At 42.7% G+C, this 19,027-nt stretch overlaps 1 protein-coding gene across 1 annotated transcript in view; it reads left to right on the top strand.

Annotated features, from left to right (window-relative positions):
- Flt1 (fms-related tyrosine kinase 1) overlaps positions 1-19,027 on the top strand; it is a 185,363-nt gene that overhangs the window by 110,796 nt on the left and 55,540 nt on the right. The window contains exon 15 of the mRNA XM_013027297.1: positions 10,721-10,852. Coding sequence (XP_012882751.1) covers positions 10,721-10,852 — 132 coding nt within the window. The remainder of the gene's footprint in view (positions 1-10,720; positions 10,853-19,027) is intronic.

Genomic DNA, 19,027 nt, shown 5'->3' with positions numbered 1-19,027 from the left:
CTAAGGTCAAGAAGAACCAAGCTCTGTTAGTGGAAACACAGGGAGCTCTTCTTCCTACTGGTACCTCAATGCCATAATAAATATAGGACAGGGGCTGGGAAGGCGGCTCAGTGGTAGAGCGCTTGCCTCGCATGCATAAGGCCCTGGGTTTGATTCCCCAGCACCATATAAGCAAAAAGAAAAAAAGCTGGAAGTGGTGCTGTGGCTCAAGTGGTAGAGTGCTAGCCTTGAGCTGAAGAGCTGAGGGACAGCACCCAGGCCCAGAGTTCAGGCCCCACGACCGGACCCCCCCAAAAAGTATATATATAGAACATATTTATAGTAAATATGAGACAGACGCTAAATATACCAAATCAATGCTCAGTCTTTTTCCCTTTAACAGAGGAGGAGTGTCGACCATGGATCAAGTAGTATATCACCCACCCTAGCAGTACTGCCAAAAGAATAAAACCTTGATAGAGCAGAGGGGAACACGGCATAGGAAATAGTCTGTTGACACAGCTGAAGTTCAGAGCTCTAACTCTGACTTCAGCGTAGAGAAGAAGACCCTGACTTAACCACAAGCCCAGCTTAGATGAAATGTAACTGCCTAGACCTCCTACAATTGCTTTATAGAGCTCTGCAATTGCTTGTGAATGTTTGGCTAGTCCAATGGGTGTGAGAAATAGTTTAGAGTTCTATGGTTTATATCCTGAAAAGGAAAGTCACCCATGAATAAAGCCCTGTATTGGAAATCTGTTGATTCTATTATTGAGAATCAATCTTAGCCTTCTAGTATATCTTATAAGTACCGCGCACTAAACAATTGCGCGACTGGAGCTCCTCTAGTATATCTTCTTATTGACATATTTCACCTTGTATAGGTCTTGCTCACACAGACATATGTACATACATACATACAAACATACCATCTCAGAGCCAAATGCTTTGTCCCAAGTAAATTTCTTGGGGACATTTCACCATCAAACATCTTCATCTCTGTTCAGTCCACAACAAAGCTGATAGTCACAGGGAGACCCAACAGAGGGGTCTCACCTAGCTGTTGAAGTGTGTGTGTCTTGAGGGCAGGAGTAAAGTTCCCAAGTAAAAATTTAGAATGTAATTTGAAGTAGGAATAGGGCTGAGGATGTAAGTCAGTGGTTGAGCAATTTCAGAACATGATGGCCTTGCATTCTGGCATTTGACCCACTGGGGGAACTGAGAAGAAAGGAAAAAGTGAGGGGAGGAGAGGAGAAACGAGAGACAGAAGGTAGAGAAGAAGAGAAAGAAGAGGAGGCAAGGAGAGGGGAAGAGAGAAAGGGAAAAAGGAAGTGGGAAGAGGAGGAAAGAAAGGAGGTGAGAAGAGAAAGGGGAGCGGAAAATGAGGGAAGAGGAGAGGAAAGTGATGTGAGGCGAGGGAAGGGGAAGAGAGGGAAAAAGATTTGCTAATATGGGCATCATCTGAGTCTTTCCCTTGTCTTTGTTTAATTGTGGTAATAAGCATAACATCAATTTTATCACTTTATATAAGTCAGGGGGCTGAATCCATTCACTATGCTACATAACCATTACTATTATCTAGTTCCTTTTTTATAACCCCAAATGGAAACCCCATATCCATCAAAGCTTTTGTGTGTGTGTGTGTGTGTGGTTCCATAGAGTGAACCCAGAGCTTCGCTTGTGCCAAGCACATGTGACACTATACTCCCTCTCTAAATAATAAATAAATAAAACAAAACCTTCTTGAATAATAATTAGCCTCAAGTCTTTCTGAGACCTCTTACACAAAACTCTACTCAGAGCCTGGCCAAGATCAGCAAGCAGCTTGTTAGGTCGGAAGAGCAGTCATGGCCTGAGAGACTGATGGTGGAGGAAAGGAAATGAGGAACAAAATAACCAAAGAGAAGATAAAGAGACAAAGGATCCTAGGGGTGAGGGGGGAAGCATACTATCCCAGAAGTCATCTCAGGAGTCTCTAGGGAACTGAACTCTGTGCAAAGACACTATCTCCAAAAACTAAGAGCCTCTCCTGGGGCCCTTAGAGCGGGAGGGATTTAATGCCCAGTCAACACAGGCCTCCCCATCCTGAACTGGATGAAGAAGGGGAGTGCACATGCACTGTTAGATCTCCTCCACTTTTTAGCAAAGCAACTGATACGGTTATTCTGCTTCACATGCCTCGAATTACATGCCAGTCCCCACTCTTCCTGCCCACTTCCACAAACTTGAAACAGTTTAGTCAGGACCGAACGTGACACATAATAGGACAAGGCCACTAGAGGCATCTTCCATACCCAGTGACGGCAAATAGGCAAATGAACTCTTCGCTAACCTGTTCAGTGAACTTAGCTCATTGTTCCCATAGCTCTAAACCACCACTGAAAAAAAAGCCAAATCTACCCAGCCTCCTCCATCCACAAACGATGAACTCTACTTAGTTATAATTAAACTGGCCATAGCTGAAAAGAAAATGGAATGCAGGAAATATTGTCTAGGTCACATCCCCACCCCACACTTGTATACACGTCTCCCCAGGGACAGTCTTCTAATAGCATGCATTTTGGCTTGCCCTTTTATTGCAGTAATCTAAAATTAGAAATTGTCACAATGTATAAGTCTACTTTTCTTGCTTTAGAAACATCTCCTCACTCTATATAGTCAATACTAAGTCATACAAGGGTTTGGCTCTAACGTAGCCTTTATACTCTCATTTAGGGGCTCTTTGCTGATGGTAAAGAGGCACACAATTCCACTTTTATTCAACAAGTAGTACACAAATACATTCTCATTATAAAATATTCACAAAGTTCAGACATAAAGTAAACTATAAAATTTTCATTTATCAAGGCAGACATCAGTAGTTTAAACCTGTATTCCTAGTGCCGCAAGAGGCTGAGATCAGAAAGATCACATTCAAAGCCAGTCTGGGTAGAAAAGTTCAACAAAAAAAGTGACCAGCTGGGGCTGAGGAGGTGGCTCAGTGGTAGAGTGCTTGCCTTGTATGCATGAGACCCTGGGTTCTATTCCTCACCACAACATAAGCAGAAAAAGCCAGAAGTGGAACTGTGGCTCAAGTGGTAGAGCACTTGCCTTGAGCTGAAGAGCAGAGGGACGGTGCCCAGGCCCAGAGTTCAGGCCCCAAGACCAGCAACAACAACAAAAAGCGACCAGCAAAAAAGCAGGGCTAGAAATGTGTCTTGTGTAGTTGAGCACTAGAGGAGCACAAGCTCAAGGCTCTGAGTTCAAACCCTGTTACCACCTTAAAACAAAATGTCCTTTTAGACTCAAAGTGTAGCTCAGTCATAGAGAATTCAACAGTATTTGGGGGGAGGAATTTCTTCAGGAAAATTAACACATATTAACTGTGTTATATGTATCTTAACAGTGATTTTTTTCCACTTTTCACTGGTGTATATGCATACATTAAAATGTGGGCTTTTCTAAGCAGGCACTGGTGGCTCACCCCTATAATCCTAATGTCTCAGGAGGCTGAGATCTGAGGATCACAGTTCAAAGCCAGCCTGGGCAGAAAAGTCCCCATGAGACTCTTATCTCCAATTAGTTAACTTGAAAACCAGAAGTAGGTGCTGTGGCTCAAATGGTAGAGTGCTAGCCTTGAGCACAAAGGGGCTCAGGGACAACGTCCAGTTCCTGAGTTCAAGCCCCACAACTGAAAAAAAAAAGTGGTTTGTTAAATGGATTCAATCATTCACTCATTCTCCAGATATTCACTGAGAGCCACCTATGTCACAGGCATAAACTAGAGGCTCTTTACAAGATGGGACTTTAAATTTATATTCTAATAAAAAGGCATAAATTTAAGAAGCAAAACTATATAATCAGATAATAACTGCTATGATTTAAAAAGAGAGATAATAGACAGATGCTGGTGGCTCATGCCTATAATCCTAGCTACTCAGGAAGCTGAGAACTGAGGATCACAGTTCAAAGCCAGCCTGGACAGGAAAGTCCATGAGACTCTTATCTCCAATTAACTACAACAACAACAACAAAAATAAAACAAAAACCAGCCAAAAAAATGGTGCTGTGACCCAAAATAGTAGAATAACCTTGAGCACAAAAGCTCAGGGACAGTGCTCAGGCCCTGAGTTTGAGCCCTATAACTGGCATGTAAAAAAAAAAAAAAAAAGTAAGCCGGGCACTGGTGGCTCACGCCTGTCATCCTAGCTACTCAGGAGGCTGAGCTCTGAGGATCGAGGTTCAAAGCCAGCCCGGAGCAGGAAAGTCTGTGAGACTCTTATCTCCAATAAACCACTAGAAAACCGGAAGTGGTGCTGTGGCTCAAGCAGTAGAGCACTCGCCTTGAGCTGAAGAGCTGAGGGATCTTGCCCAAGCCCAGAGTTCAAGCCCCACGACTGACCAAAAAAAAAGTAAACCAAAATAGTATCCTTGTCAAAAAGTATGCTCCCTACTGGAACAGAGTCTGCATTCTAAGGATTGGGTTATAGAAAGTGAGCTTTGGCATTATGGAACCCAGGGAAATACAAGTGAGTTAGGTATGGTTAGATTTAAGGGATGGGACCCAGAGGGGTCACTCAGTGTTACAGCACTTAGCTAGCATGCGTGAGGCCATAAGTTCTTTCCTAAGCACCACAAAAACAGGAGGAAAAGAGGATTGAGGGATGAGTAAAAAATAATACTAAAAGGAACTTCAAGTCTTGGCTTCTTTGGTTCACAGCATTAACCTTAAATTGGGATTTGGCAATAGAACAGTGGCTGAGGGTCAAATCTGCCTGCAAAGGAAATGACAGCAGGTAGCAAGGCAACTGCATTACAAACACTCATGGACTCTCTCTCCCTATTACCCAGCCATGCTTCGCTTTTCTGTGATTGCCACTTATACTCTGTCTTAAGCTTTTCCAAGTTCCAAAGGAGCCTCAATGGATCCTCACAGAAATACCATGAAATAGGCAGAGCACATATTCTCCTTTTACAGATGACACATAGCTCCCAAAGAGATTCAATGACTTAGCCCACATGACCGGGAGAGTGATCCTGTTAACTAGAATTAAAATGTTGGAATCACTTTGGACTTCCTTCTTTCTACTCCTGGCTCTAACAAAGAACCAATGCCTGTACGTTGATTCTACCCAGTATGTTTCCATTTCTTCCGCCCCACTTCCTTTCCCCGGACCAGGGTTGAGGCCTCCTGATTTCTTGTCTGAATTACCTCTGGTGAGCCAGACTTCCCGATACAGCTCTTTCCTCATTCCAGGCCATCCTGCAGCCCCCCACCCCCCGCTAGACTAAACTTCCCTAAACACCACTTCCATTGTGTCATTTCCATGCTCAAAAATCTTCCAGACTCTTCTTCCCTCAAGTAAGAATGGAAATTGTTCCTCAACCAAGATTTGAATGTTTTTCTTAATTTAAATGCACTTTTTCCAGTCAATACTCAAAAGAGGTGCTTTGAAAACAGAAATGACTGACAAGCAATGAAGGGTGTCCAGATAATGCAAATTGAAAATTATGTTCATCTTCCAAATCAACGAAGATTTTTTCTTATCTTTTAAGTAATAGTGCTCAATATAGGCAGGAGAGTGATAAAATAGTATTTTATCCACTGCTGGTGAAGTGCTAACTGGTAAAATCTTTTTGGAAAGGCAAGTTGATTATGTGAATCAAAAGTGTTTGACCCACAACTCTTCAGTCTAAGAAAAAAATTAGAGAAATCTTTTTGTCTAACTGTTAACTGTACCCTTATTTATAGTTATGAAGCAGTAGCTATAACTAATATCAATCAATTGAGGAATTGATCAAATATTTTGCATACATATGATGGGTGACTATATTAAACATATATAAAACCGTGGAGATATGTATGCTATATATTAAAGAAAGGAGAGGGACAGCATTTAAAGTTGGATGTTTAGAAAAAAATCTTACTGTGGATCACTAATGCTTCTGTGTTCCTTCCATCCCCAAACACCTTCTGTGCAAAATTCCTTCCTCTTCTTTTTTTTTGGGGGGGGGTCCGGTCATGGGGCCTGAACTCTGGGCCTTGGTACTGTCCCTCAGCTCTTCAGCTCAAGGCTAGTGCTCTACCACTTGAGCCACAGCAGCACTTCTGGCTTTTTTTCTTTTTGCTCATGTGGTACTGGGGAATCGAACCCAGGGCCTCATGCATGCAAGGCAAACACTCTATCACTGAGCCACCTTCCCAGCCCCTCCTTCCTCTTCTTTAACACATGAGTAACTTATTTATTATACTAAAAAATGTTCCAGATCACCGGTAGCTCACACATGTAATTCTAGTACTCAGAAGGCTAAGATATGAAAATCGTAGTTCCAAGCCAGCCTTGCAGGAAAGTCTGTGAGAATTTTCTCTAATTAACCAGCAAAAAGCCAGAAATAAAGTCATGGCTCAAGTAGCAGAGTGCTGGCCTTGAGCAAAAAAAAAAAAAAAGAAGGGTGAAGGGGACAATGTCCAGTCCCTCAATTCATGCCCCAGCACTGGCACACAAAAAAAAAGGGAGAAAAAAAAAGAAAATGAAAATGTTTTATCAAATTGTCCAACCTACCTGTCTCTTCATACCTCTCATCTTTCCTTTGAAATAAATGGCCAGCTACAATGGCACTAGAGAAGATGAAGCCAGCTTTGGCTGCATAGCAAGTTCAAGGCCAGCCTGAGCTACATAATATATGGTCTCAAAAAACACCAAAAAAGAAAACCCTGACTGTCCTTGATCCTATTCCAGGTCAACTTGGCCTCTGGATTCCATTCTTCTCACCCCAGGAACTCTGCTCTGGGCCCTATCCTTCTGTCTCCTGCATTGGCAAGTTCATTACCTCCCAGGCTATTTCTATCCGCACATACACAAGCTATAAAATATCACATCTTGAAAAATAATTCCTTCCATGGTATTTGCCAGTCACCCCCTTGAAATGCAACCTTACCATCTGCACTCGGTCAGTTCTCTCTTTTCCATGGCTTTGCTCTGACTTTTCTTTCACACTTCCCTGAACTGGCTTATCGTGGACAGTTAACTCCCTCCCCCCTGAGTCTCTCAGCAGCACTGATCAGAGCTGACTGCCCTCTCCTGTGCCAGAGTTTTGGATCCTAAAAGCCACACTGTGTGTGTTCCTCCCTGCTCCTCTCCTGGGCTCCTCCTGTTCTAAAGTCCTCAAGCTTGGCCTTCAGCCTTCTCCTCTTCTATCTTCACTTGTGCATGACCTTTTCCCTACGTTGTCCTCACTTGTCTTTCTGTGTGCTGACTCCATTCACACCTCCTTGGATTCCCTTTTTCCCTTTACATGTGCAATACCCACCTGGAGTTGCAAGTGTGCAGACCACAGCAAACCCCTTGATGTGTCTCCTCCAAACTGCTCTCCCACAGTCATTTCCACCATCATTTTCTCATGCTTAAACCATTCACCTGCACATTCACCTGTTGTTACTTCTCACATATCACACACCAGTTTATACACGAGCCGAAAGCACTCTCCAGAGCCCTTTATCTCTTGTTGCACTGATTCACACCACCATTGCTCTCATTGGAAGACTTAAGAAGCCACCATCTGCTCTTCCCATTTCTGCCTGGTGGCCATACTATCTGAGAAGCCTCCAATAAGCTTTTGTTTATGTCTTGTAGTGCTAGGGATGGAACCTGTGGCCTTGTGTATGCTGGGAAGCTCTCTGCCACTGAGCTCCACCCCGAGATCTGTCTCTACTGGCCTTATTTTTAACCACACTTAGAATAGAATTCTAAGTCTTTACCATGGACTATGGAGTCATGAAGAATCTGGACCCTGCCTTTTTTTTTCTTTTGGATTTGAAATCAAGGCTTCAAACTTGCTAAGCAAGTGCTCTACCACTTGAGCTATGCCCTCAGCCTTTTTTGCTCTCATTACTCTTCAGATAGGGACTCACATTTTGCTCAGGTTGGCCTGGATGATGATCATTCTATATATGAATCCCAATTAGCTGGGATGATAGATGTGTGCCTCCACACTCAGCTGTTTATTGGTTGTGATAGAGTCTCATGAACTTTTCGCACAAGCTGGTCTCAAGCCCAATCCTCCTGATTTTAGCCTCCAAAATAGCTGGTTTTACAGGTGCAAGCCACTGCATCTGGCTCTTGCTATTTCTTAAACAAGCATTCCTGCCAAGGGGCTATCTATTTGCCATTCTCTGAGCCTAGAATGCTGTTTTACAGCTCTTTAGCCAGCCTATTCTTTTCCATCCCACAGGGCAGGTCACTTCCTCTGAAGGCATCACAAGTACATAGCTCTCTTCTCCTCCTAAACCCAAGATCCTCTTAACCTGGTTTGTTTTCCTTCATAGACTTTACTGTTGCCTGAAATTACATTTTCTGTATTAAGTACTCCCAAACTTAGAACTTATACCCTTTGTAGACAAGGATTTTGTCTGATTATTATATCACCAGCATCTGGAGTATTACTACCCAGTACATAGTAGGAGCTCAAAAGTAGTTGACACATGAACAAACTGTATTTTTGAAAGTCTACTTGAAAAAGACTAAAAGGGTTCTGTTTGTGGTAGAGTGCTTACCTAGTATATATGAAGCCAGGGATTTGATCTCTAGCACTTGAGGGGAAAGTACAATACAGCTGGGAGATAAGAGTATAGATGTTTAGGGGCTGGGAAGTTGGCTCAGTGGTAGAGTGCTTGCCTCGCATGCATGAGGCCCTGGGTTCGATTCCTCAGCACCACATAAGCAGAAAAAAAGCCGGAAGTGGTGCTGTGGCTCAAGTGGTAGAGCACTAGCCTTGAGCTGAAGAGCTGAGGGACAGCGCCCAGGCCCAGAGTTCAGACTTCACATTTTCTAGAATTGAGTGCATCTTTTTTGGTCATGTGTGCAGGTCCTGAGGCTTGAGCTCAGGGCCTAGAAGTTGTTTCTTTTGCTCGAGGTCTAGCACTCTACCACTTGAGCCACAATGCCACTTCTGGCTTTTTTTCTGAATAGTTTCTTGGAGATAAGAGTCTCACAGACTTTCCTGCCTGGGCTGGCTTCAAACCATGATCCTCAGATTCTAGCCTACTGTGTAGCTAGGATTAGAGGTGTGAGCCACTTGTGCCCAGCAGTTACATTTTTTGTAGTCAGAAGTATAAACTATTTAAATGACAAAGTATAACCCGTAGTTTAGTCAAGAGCAACTTATCACTTTTCCAGAATAACCCCTCAATGCATAGACCTGCCAACATCAAGCCTTCCTTTCTCACTTAACCTCTGAGAATTCTTCAAACCTTGGCTTAAGGCCCTGTCCTCCTAACAGCCTTCCCTGAGGATTTATTCCCATTCTTGTTACTTTTTCCTTTCTCAGAGTTTGTATCTGGTGAGTAGATAGTCCTATGTTTATTCATTTTCACTCATACAATAAATTTCTGTATGATGTTTTGTGTGTGAGATAGAGACAGAGACAGAAGGAACATATATGTATGTGTATGTATGTATGCATGTTTTGCAGAAATTAATTTTCCTAGCCATCCCTCCAGATGTCACATTTTAGCCTGCTACACAGAAGTTTCTAATTCAGACTGACAGCAGAGTAACTATGCAATAAATGCATGCTTATAGCATTTGGTCTAGGAGCCTTTCAAAGATCTGATGTTCAAAATATTCCCTCCATCATCCTAGGTTCTTACGACTTAATACTTGCATTTACCAGCCATGCACTTTGCCATTCATTTTCACATTTAGTGAAAAGAAATCTCTTCCATTTTTATCTTAAGATTGAGAAAACTACTTGTGGGTACAGATGGGTTGGAGAAAGAGGGGAGAGAACAGTAGAAGGGGTGAAATGGATCAAGATACATTGTACTCCCAGTCTGACTTGTGGAATTGAAACCTCTTTGTGCAGCTACTTATAAAATAAATATTTTTTACAAGACTGAGAAAAAATGAAAGTTAGAAAGAATAAGTCATTTGCCTAAAGTGACCAAGCTGTAATGATATAGCATGGATTCATACCAAGCCCAAACTCCTTATCACTGTCCTATGTATTACGATTCCACCAAGTACATGACAAAATCAACATGATTTCTCTTGACCCCGCACCACAAATGTGCTTTAGGATAAAGCCCTTGGGTGAGTTACTTGACTGTGTGGAAACTCATTCTCCTTGTGTGTAAAGAAGAGAAAATGTTGCCTTCTAGGGCAGTTGGAAATGTCGAGATGTATTGGAATGGAGGCTGTGCTGCAGGGTGCTGAGCACAAGGGATAAGCACAGAGTAAGTGTGATTATTACTAGATCTGCTAGCTCCTCCATATCCGTGACTTCAATGAGGGCTGTGGCAGCTCCCCCTCATGTCTCCCCAACGGTACGTAGTTCTGTATGGTAATGAAGGTGCTGGTAGAAAGCTAGACAGAGCCAGGCTTTGATGGCTCATGCCTGTACTCCTACTCAGGAGTCTGAAATCTGAGAATCGAGGTTCAAAGCCAGCCAGGTTGAAAGTCTGTGAGACACTTCCTTATCTCCGATTAATCACCCAAAATCCAGAAGTGGTGGGGTGCCAGCTTTGAGCAAAAAAGGTCAGGGACAGCACCTAGGTCCTGAGTTCAAGCTCTAAAACTGGCACCAAGAAAAAAAAAAAAGCCAGACAGAGAGGAGACAAGTGAGCAGCACTGCACCAGGTCACTGGGTCAAGCGAGCTCGGATTCCTGTCTGATGCATAGGATAGCCACACGCTTGGCTTACAGAAGGAGCTGTTTGCATTTGTCATCCAGTCTGGCTAATCCAAACATCTCTCCCTCCTCAGGAATTATTTTAGGACCAGGAAACAGCACGCTGTTTATTGAGAGAGTCACAGAAGAGGATGAAGGTGTGTATCAGTGCAGAGCGACCAACCAGAAGGGGGCTGCAGAAAGCTCAGCCTACCTCACCGTGCAAGGTAAGCAGCTGGGAAGGAAACAACAAGATACCCGGCATACACCTGTTTCCCTGTTTGTTTAACTTCCCACCTCCCGGTCCCCTGCAACCAGCTGGCCACATCTGTTCCTTTCCCTGACCTCCCACTCCGCTCCGTTCTGGGAAGATGCTGTCCCATTCTGTCTGGCACTGGACAAGGCAAGGACATGGGCTAGCATCCTCACAAGGCTGGGCTCCAAAGGAGCTCAGTGGGGAAGTACTTCCTGGAAGAACGGATCCCTGCTGGGCGGCTGACACATAGCAGTCTACACCTGTAGGAAATAAGTCAAAGAAGAATGAAAAAAAAAAAGAGGGAAGGGGGAGGCCTGGGAACAAGGGGAGAAGCCACACACTTGAAATTGTTAAATTTGTTTGACTTTCTGAGTTCCATAAGTTATCAGGGTCTGAGTGCTGTCCCTTAGCTTTTTCATTCAAGACTCGTGATCTACCACTGGAACCAGAGCTCCACTTCTGGCTATTTGCTGGTTCACTGGAGACAAGAGTCTCGTGGACTTTCCTGCCCTGGCTGGCTTCAAACAGTGATCCTCAGATCTTAACCTCCTGAGGAGCTAGGATTACAGGTGTGAGCCATCTGTGCCTGGCTGTTTTGTTTTTGTTTTTAAATAGGAATAGGTGCAAACTATTACCAGAGAAAAACAACACATAATAAACCAGATTATTCTAGGGTTTCCTCTCTCTAGACCTCAGCTTGTTGAACAGCAAAATAGCAAAAGGCCAAAAGCTACCCTGGCTGTGTCCATGTGGCTTCCATTTGGAAAATAGTTAAGACTTTGCTTTCAATTTTCCTATACAGGGGCTCAGATGTGGCTTAGTGATAGAGTGCTTGCCTAGCATGCATGAAGCCCTGGGTTCAATTCTTCAGTACTACATAAACAGAAGAAAAAAAACGGAAGTAGCTCTATGACTCAAGTGGTAGAGTGCTATTCTTGAGCAAAAGAAGCAGAGGGACAGTGCCCAGGCCCTGAGTTCAAGCCCCAGCACAATATAACAAAACAAAACAATTTTCCAATACAAGGAACCATCCAAAATATAAAATTTACAACATCATAAAATATCAAATTGGTGCTGGCTAGAGTTAAATATCAATAGCATGTTGAGGTCCGACATTGTAATTTGTTCAATAGCTTATTTTCAAACACTCACCAGTCCATCTCAGAACATTCAAGAACTTCTGGGGGAAAAATTGGGACAATGTGCTTTTACTTTGATTCTTTTGCCTTGGAAAATTACCCTGCTTACAGATTGTGAGTCAGATCCTCTAAGATCCTTCCAGATCCCTTAAAACTGAACACCGTCTCCCTTTTTTCACAAGGATATGACTTCAGTCTTCTGAAACACTGAAACCACTCTTCCACAAATGTCTACTTCCAGAAAAAGTGAGAGTGTAGCATTGCCCAAATATCCTTAGCTCTGCTCCTATCTGTCTCTCAAGTGATCCTTCCAGAGTATTCTTCCAACTCTCCTATTCACACATAGAGAAACCAGCTTATTAAGTGTGCATCTCCCTTGAACACCTCCTCCTCTGTCTTTTAACAAGGGCTTGAGATATGGCTTTCAGGAGTGGCTGAGCCAAGCAGGAACTTTGCCTCATCCTAAGAGTGAAATGAGCTTTCCCCTAAGTCCTCACAACCCCATCTGAAATGTGGGCTACTCATGATGAATGTCCAGAGAGACATGAAATGAGAAGCAGAAATCAAACGGTTGCAATGGCAGACCCAAGGTGAATAGCGGCTGTTCTTTTTGGACCCCTCAACTCCTGGTATGGCTGTCTTGTCTTGCCAGGGGCTTGGTCCTACCTGCTCCACAGAGCCTGGAAGTAGCAATGTCAAGGTATCTGATGGCTTCAGAGAAGCCTGATATGAAGCTGAGCCATTTCTGTGTCCGTAGGTCTTCTCTTCTCCTGCCAGGCTGATGTGGGTTTCTTAGTTGCTATTCACTTAAGCCTATGCTTTTTGACATCTATGAACCTTGGGTTTGTCACATGACTGCTCTCCAGAGTCTCCCAGCAACTATGGCCATTGGTGAATCTGACTCATTCCAGAATGCTTTGTGTGGCCTTTGTGTGTGATGTGCATCCCACAGCCCTGACCATTCCCATTTCCAGCCAAATCTTCCTTGTCTTCTGAGGCTGGCTTCAGGGCTTTCTACCTGTGATATCCCATCCCAGCTGGCCCAACACTCAGTCTCTTCTGCTCTCTCACACAAGAGTTCTAGAATTATCTTGTTTTATTTTGATATCATGCTTCTTTTCCCTATGGAACTGTAAATGTTTTGAGGCCAGAAGCTGTATGACATACTTTAATATCCCTTTCCTATCATCAGTACTCAGCAGGAAATATATCCATTTAATATCTTTATTTCCAGCCACTGTTCTAGACACTGAACAGTACATACAGGTCCACAGGTTTGAAACCAGCAGATTCAACCATTCATTGTAAAATGAAAATCTGTAGGACAAAACAACTGTGTGTATATTGAATAGGTGCGGACTTTTTCTTGTCCAGTTGCCCTAAATCATACATTATAAGTGCTATGATTTTCAAAGCACTTATACTGTAGTGTATACAAGTGTATTAATTATTATATGTCATTATAAGAAGTAATTTAAACTAGTATCCCTGTAAGATACTAAGAATCAACAATACTTTACCTATGAACCCTGCAAGAATTCAAAGAAGTCACTGGTGTTATCCTCCATCTATTGCTGAGTAAGATGGAGACACAGAGAGGTTAGGTAAGCTACTCACAGTCATCTAGACACATGGTGAGCCGTGAGTCCATGTTGGTAAAATCCTCTGGATTTGCCCACCCTTCCTCCATTCTCCCTTCTCAGAAGCTGCCCACAGGTCTTAGAATAAAGCTGGGCCTTTACCCCTTTTGGTCAGTTATCCGTTTGGTCTTCTCTTAATTCCTGCATCTTAATTCCTTATCCTGACTCCTCCTTCCTTCCACATGCTTTCGGGAAAAGTCACATGACATAAAGAATGCTGTGCCACTGGTCGTTTGTGTGTCTGGTGGCCTCTATCTTGGAGGCTTCAGAAAAGAAGTGATTCCACCTGCACTGTTCATGTGGCTGCCACTGCAGCAGATCCAAACCCATCATCTCTTCAATATAACCACTGATCCTCCTCACCCACCACCCTACATTCACAGTGGTGTCCTGTCCCATCGTAGCATCGTGCAGTGGCTCTCCACTGCTCCTATCCTCCTCTGCACACCCACGATTGCCTGCGGGCTCCTTCTCCAGCTCCCTGCTCACCCATCGCATGGCTGGAGAGTCAGGACATATACAGACCCCTCACGGCCTCTCCACAACGGTCTCTGCCCTTTGTGTTCCTCATTCCCCAGTGGCTCTCTATTCTATTCTATCCTGGGAATGCTTAATACATTTTTCTGTAGGATTAGTACATTTAGAAACTACCATTTCATGTCAGAAAAAAAGTAAAAGGATCTAGATCAATACACTGGTTTAGAACAATGGCGAGAAGCCATGCTAACTGGCTGTTAACTTATGTACTTGTGCTGGATTCCACAAGCTATGCAAGTGTAAACTCAGTGCCTTTGAAACCATAGCTGAAAGACTGAGGTGAGTGTGAACCACATCAACACCCACTGTAGGCACCTCCCACAGGGGAGTAGGTTGGGATAAAACAGACTATACAATGCTGCTGATAAGGGTAACAGCATTCCCTGGAGATGCATGCACACATATGCATGCGCACATACACACACATATACATGCACACACACAGAACATGAAATGTGACCTGACCTGTGAAATAGCCCTCTTGAGGCTTGTACTGACCAGGTAGATGAGGCAGGAAGAGAGAAGGCAGTAAGCCATGAGCTACTTTGAACCTTCTCCATGGATATCCCCTTGGACAATAATAAGCTTGAATGACTGGCATGTCATCCTGGAATTTTCTCCAAAATTAGTACTTGTGATTCATGGCCTCTCTTTTTCTACTCCCTTGTCTTCTTCTGTATTTCTTCCTCTGCTCTCACAGTAATGACTGTACCCAACTTCTTTGCTTAAAAATTATAGTTAGACAGTGTATTTGTGTAAAGTTTGTTATTTCATATTCCATACATTACAGTTGCCATCATTGATCCCCTGTTTTGCTGACTTGAAAGCTACTTCATCAAAAATCCTGCTTCCTTAAGACATAGAGAGTTAATAAGCATCTCAAGCTTTTTCTTTTCCTTTTTAATGACACCTGCACTATCAGAGCATTCTACTGTTCTCTCTTTCGTTTGGCATATAATCATGTGCAACCTTTTTTTTTTCTTTGAGGTGGGAGTATATTTTATTTCCTAAATGTCATACTACAAAGATCAAATTCTTTTTTATTTTTTATTTTTTAGTCAGTTGTGGGGCTTGAACTCTGAGCCTGGGCACTGTCCCTGAGCTCTTCAGCTCAAGGTGCGCTCTGCCACTTGAGCCACAGTGCCACTTCCGGCTTTCTGAGTGGTTTATTGGAGATAAAAGTCTCATGGACTTTCCTGCCTGGGCTGGCTTTGAACCGTGATCCTCAGATCTCTGCCTCCCGAGTAGCTAGGATTACAGGCGTGAACCACCAGTGTCCGGCTAAAGATCAAATTCTTAAGTGTGTTTGTGCAGCTCAAAAATAAAAGATATATTAAGGGAAGGGGAAATACTGGTCTAGGTGCAAGGCACACTTAAAGCAAGTTTTATGTTTGGTTTTATTTTATTTTATATTATATTTATTTTATTTTATATTATAACATGTGTTTAAACTTGTTACAGTTTGAAGTAAATTTCCAAAATGTATGCTCCACAATAATCATTATTATATTATAGTTTGAAGAGAAAACAGATCACATGGGTCAGCAGTCATGAAAACACATCTGAAGCATAAACAAATGGAGCCATTTACCTGGATAGACAAATAGAATAATCATGAGAGAGAGAGACAGAGATAGAAACAGAGAATATTAAGCCCAGAAGGGATACAACACGACTGTTTTCTTCAAATAATTGAGGAGGATTCTCATAGAGGTGATTTTTAATTCATGCTTTGACACAACACACATGATAACTGAAGGAAGGGAAATGGCCGTAAGATTTCCCAGAGATAGGCTTCAGCCCCACAGAAGATATCATTTAGTATAGGAAGAATATTTGTCACTGAGACTTAGGAGAGGTCACATGTACAAGTTGTCTGTAATATCTTGAACAGAGGTGCTCTGGGCTCACCAAGTAAGTTCAATCCTGGGCTGTCCATAACAGGTGAATGTAGTTATCAACTACTGAGTAATTCTAGACTTAGATTCCTGCTGAAGATCCTAAATCATTATTTAGAGCACTCTGGTCCTCTAGCTTTAGGTCTGATTTCCTGTTAGATGCATGTGGTCTCTTCACACCACCCTATCTTGTCAAATTGAGTTTGGGAAATGAAACCAGGCACCCGAGTTGTATCTGTAGCTATGTTTAACAGATTTAAAGAGGCTCAGGAATGTGCCAGGAAGGAAACCGTCTGCTCTTTTTATTTCCTTTGAAAAAGGATTCTTATACTCATAGATAAAACAATGTGTTATTTTTATATCTGCAAAGGATGAATGGACTGTGGAGTCAAAGTAGCTTCTTTAAATAATCACAGGTCTTGTTTGGTTTGGATGGGGCCTGAGTACACGTGCAGCCCTCAAAGGGGAAGCTCCAGTATGGAGACCAACAGTAAAAATGTGAGCATCCAGAATCACTGTGAACTTAAAACAGTGCTCTGCATTCAATGCACTGTGATGGTGCAAGCAGTGGGGCACATTTTCATCCAAGGATTTGATGATGAGTTTCACTTAATGGTTGCAAATAATAAACCACACCAGGGGCTGGGAAGGTGGCTCAGTGGTAGAGCGCTTGCCTTGCATGCCTGAGGCCCTGGGTTCAATTCCTCAGCACCACATAAGCAGAAAAAGCTGGAAGTGGTGCCGTGGGTCAAGTGGTAGAGCGCTAGCCTTGAGCTGAAGAGCTGAGGGACAGCCCCCAGGCCCAGAGTTCAGGCCCCATGACTGACAATAATAATAATAACCATACCATCTACAAGGCCTTTCTTATAACAGATTTGGGCCTTACTAGTTCATCATTCATTATTTACACAGGAGGACACACATTTGAAGAGCAAATGCCATTGTGAACATGCATTGAGAATAACAGGTAGATGACAAAGATATAGAATTCCTTCCTCAGGACCCAGTAGTCTCAATACTTGAGATGGCCATGGTAGGAATTGCAGTCTGTGCCACAACAACTGCACACTACTGCTTATTTGAGAAAGGAATCATTCACTAGAAAGCATACACTATGTTCTCTAATAAACTCTTCAAGAGTCAAGAAAAAAAAGAAAGCTCAAAATCAAACCGCCCTGAGTTTCTAGCTTTTACAATTTGATCACCTTTAGCCAGTTTTCAATTCTCAGTTCTTTTTTGACCCTCCTCTGATCCCTGCCTGGCCTCCACCTGAGCGCTTTCCTCTTGAATTCTACCTCCACATTCACTCCCATATCTCTCCTGGCATTGAGGATGGGTGTGATAAACAAATTCACATGAGTATGGTGCGGTTGATGCTGTTCTCTCATGGGTATTGGCAAACCTCAAAAATGTCTCTCCTTTGGATATAACTGCTCAGAACTGAGGGATTTCCTGCTTACTAACTCCATACATGGGATCGAGTCTTATTTCAACTCCAGACAATGACAAAAATTTTCCCTTAATCAAGAATCCAAAAAATGGTGCTAGAATACAGTTAGGGATTGAACTCTTTGTAGATAGTTCTCAAAACAAAACAACAAAAAAGGCAGTTTTGAGCTAAGATACAGCTCAGTGGTAAAATGCTTGCCTAGCAAACTCAAAGCTCTAGGTTTTATCTCCAACACCAAACACACACACACACACACACACACACGAAACCCCATCCTAATTCCTCTCTGCTGAGAATCAGCAGATAGTATCACAGAAGTGTTCATTTCTGTGAAGGCCTGGATCTATGTAATTACATCGTATAACTACTAAACATGCAGTATACTGTTTGAAGCCTGCACTGTCTTGTTTATTTATTTTTGACACAATCCTATTCTGTGCAAAGCAAAACACTTGTCAAGATCATACAACTAAGGTCATGCTTTCTAGTGGCAGAGCTGAGAATTGGAACCACAGTTAGCCAAGGCACTCTACTGTCCAAGCCCAAGGCAGCATAACATAGTGGGGAAGAAGGTACTTGTGCTGGGCGCTGGTGGCTCACACCTGTAATCCTAGCTACTCAGGAGGCTGAGATCTGAGGATCACAGTTCAAAGCCAGCCCAGGCAAGAAAGTCTACAGGCTCTTATCTCCAATTAACCAGCAAAAAGCTGGAAATGAAGATGTAGTTCAAGTGGTAGATAGCTGGCACCAAAAATAAATAAATAAATAATGATAATAATCCTTTCAGGGCTGTAGGAAGGATTGACAGAGTTGAAACAGAGTTCTCTATGCATTAGCAAACATTGGGTTTATCCATATGACATACGAAATTCCATTTCAACCCAACTATGTCACATACTTTGCCTAAACTGAAGGAATGTCACACACATAGTGTTCCAAACAACAGAACCCTTGCTCCTTGCTTGACTTAAGATTACCTTATTTTAATAACATTGTACTCCAGAAATACTGACACATAGTAAATCTAAATATCTTTACCTAAAATTACTCTTACAAACTTCAACTATAATCTGAATTCAGTATTTCATAAATTACTGTCCTTAAGAGGGGGCTCACATTGGGGGCTCACATAGATGTCTAAGCAGTCAGAAAGGTCTGCAGGCCAAGTTTGTACTTCAGCAAGCTGTAGTGAAAACACATCGTAACTGGGACCTGGGATTTAGACATAAGAAGAAATGATACTGCTTGATTAGCCTGAGTTGGTCAGGAACCCCAAGAATTAGGGCTAGGTGTGGCTGATTCAGTATCTTTTCGTCCCTACTTAGTTTTTATTGAGAATTTCTGGGTTGTCAATGGTAGACATGGAAAATGAAGTTTTGTTCCCATATTGAGTTACCAGAAATTACAATAACAACAGAACCAACCATCACGTTACGCCAGGCAACTTTCTCAGGGAAAGTAGGAGCTCAGCTACTGGCAAAA

The sequence above is a fragment of the Dipodomys ordii genome, unplaced genomic scaffold (assembly GCF_000151885.1).
Source record: "Dipodomys ordii isolate 6190 unplaced genomic scaffold, Dord_2.0 Scaffold102, whole genome shotgun sequence".
NCBI lineage: Eukaryota > Metazoa > Chordata > Mammalia > Rodentia > Heteromyidae > Dipodomys > Dipodomys ordii.
This window is presented reverse-complemented; position numbering and strand designations above follow the sequence as displayed.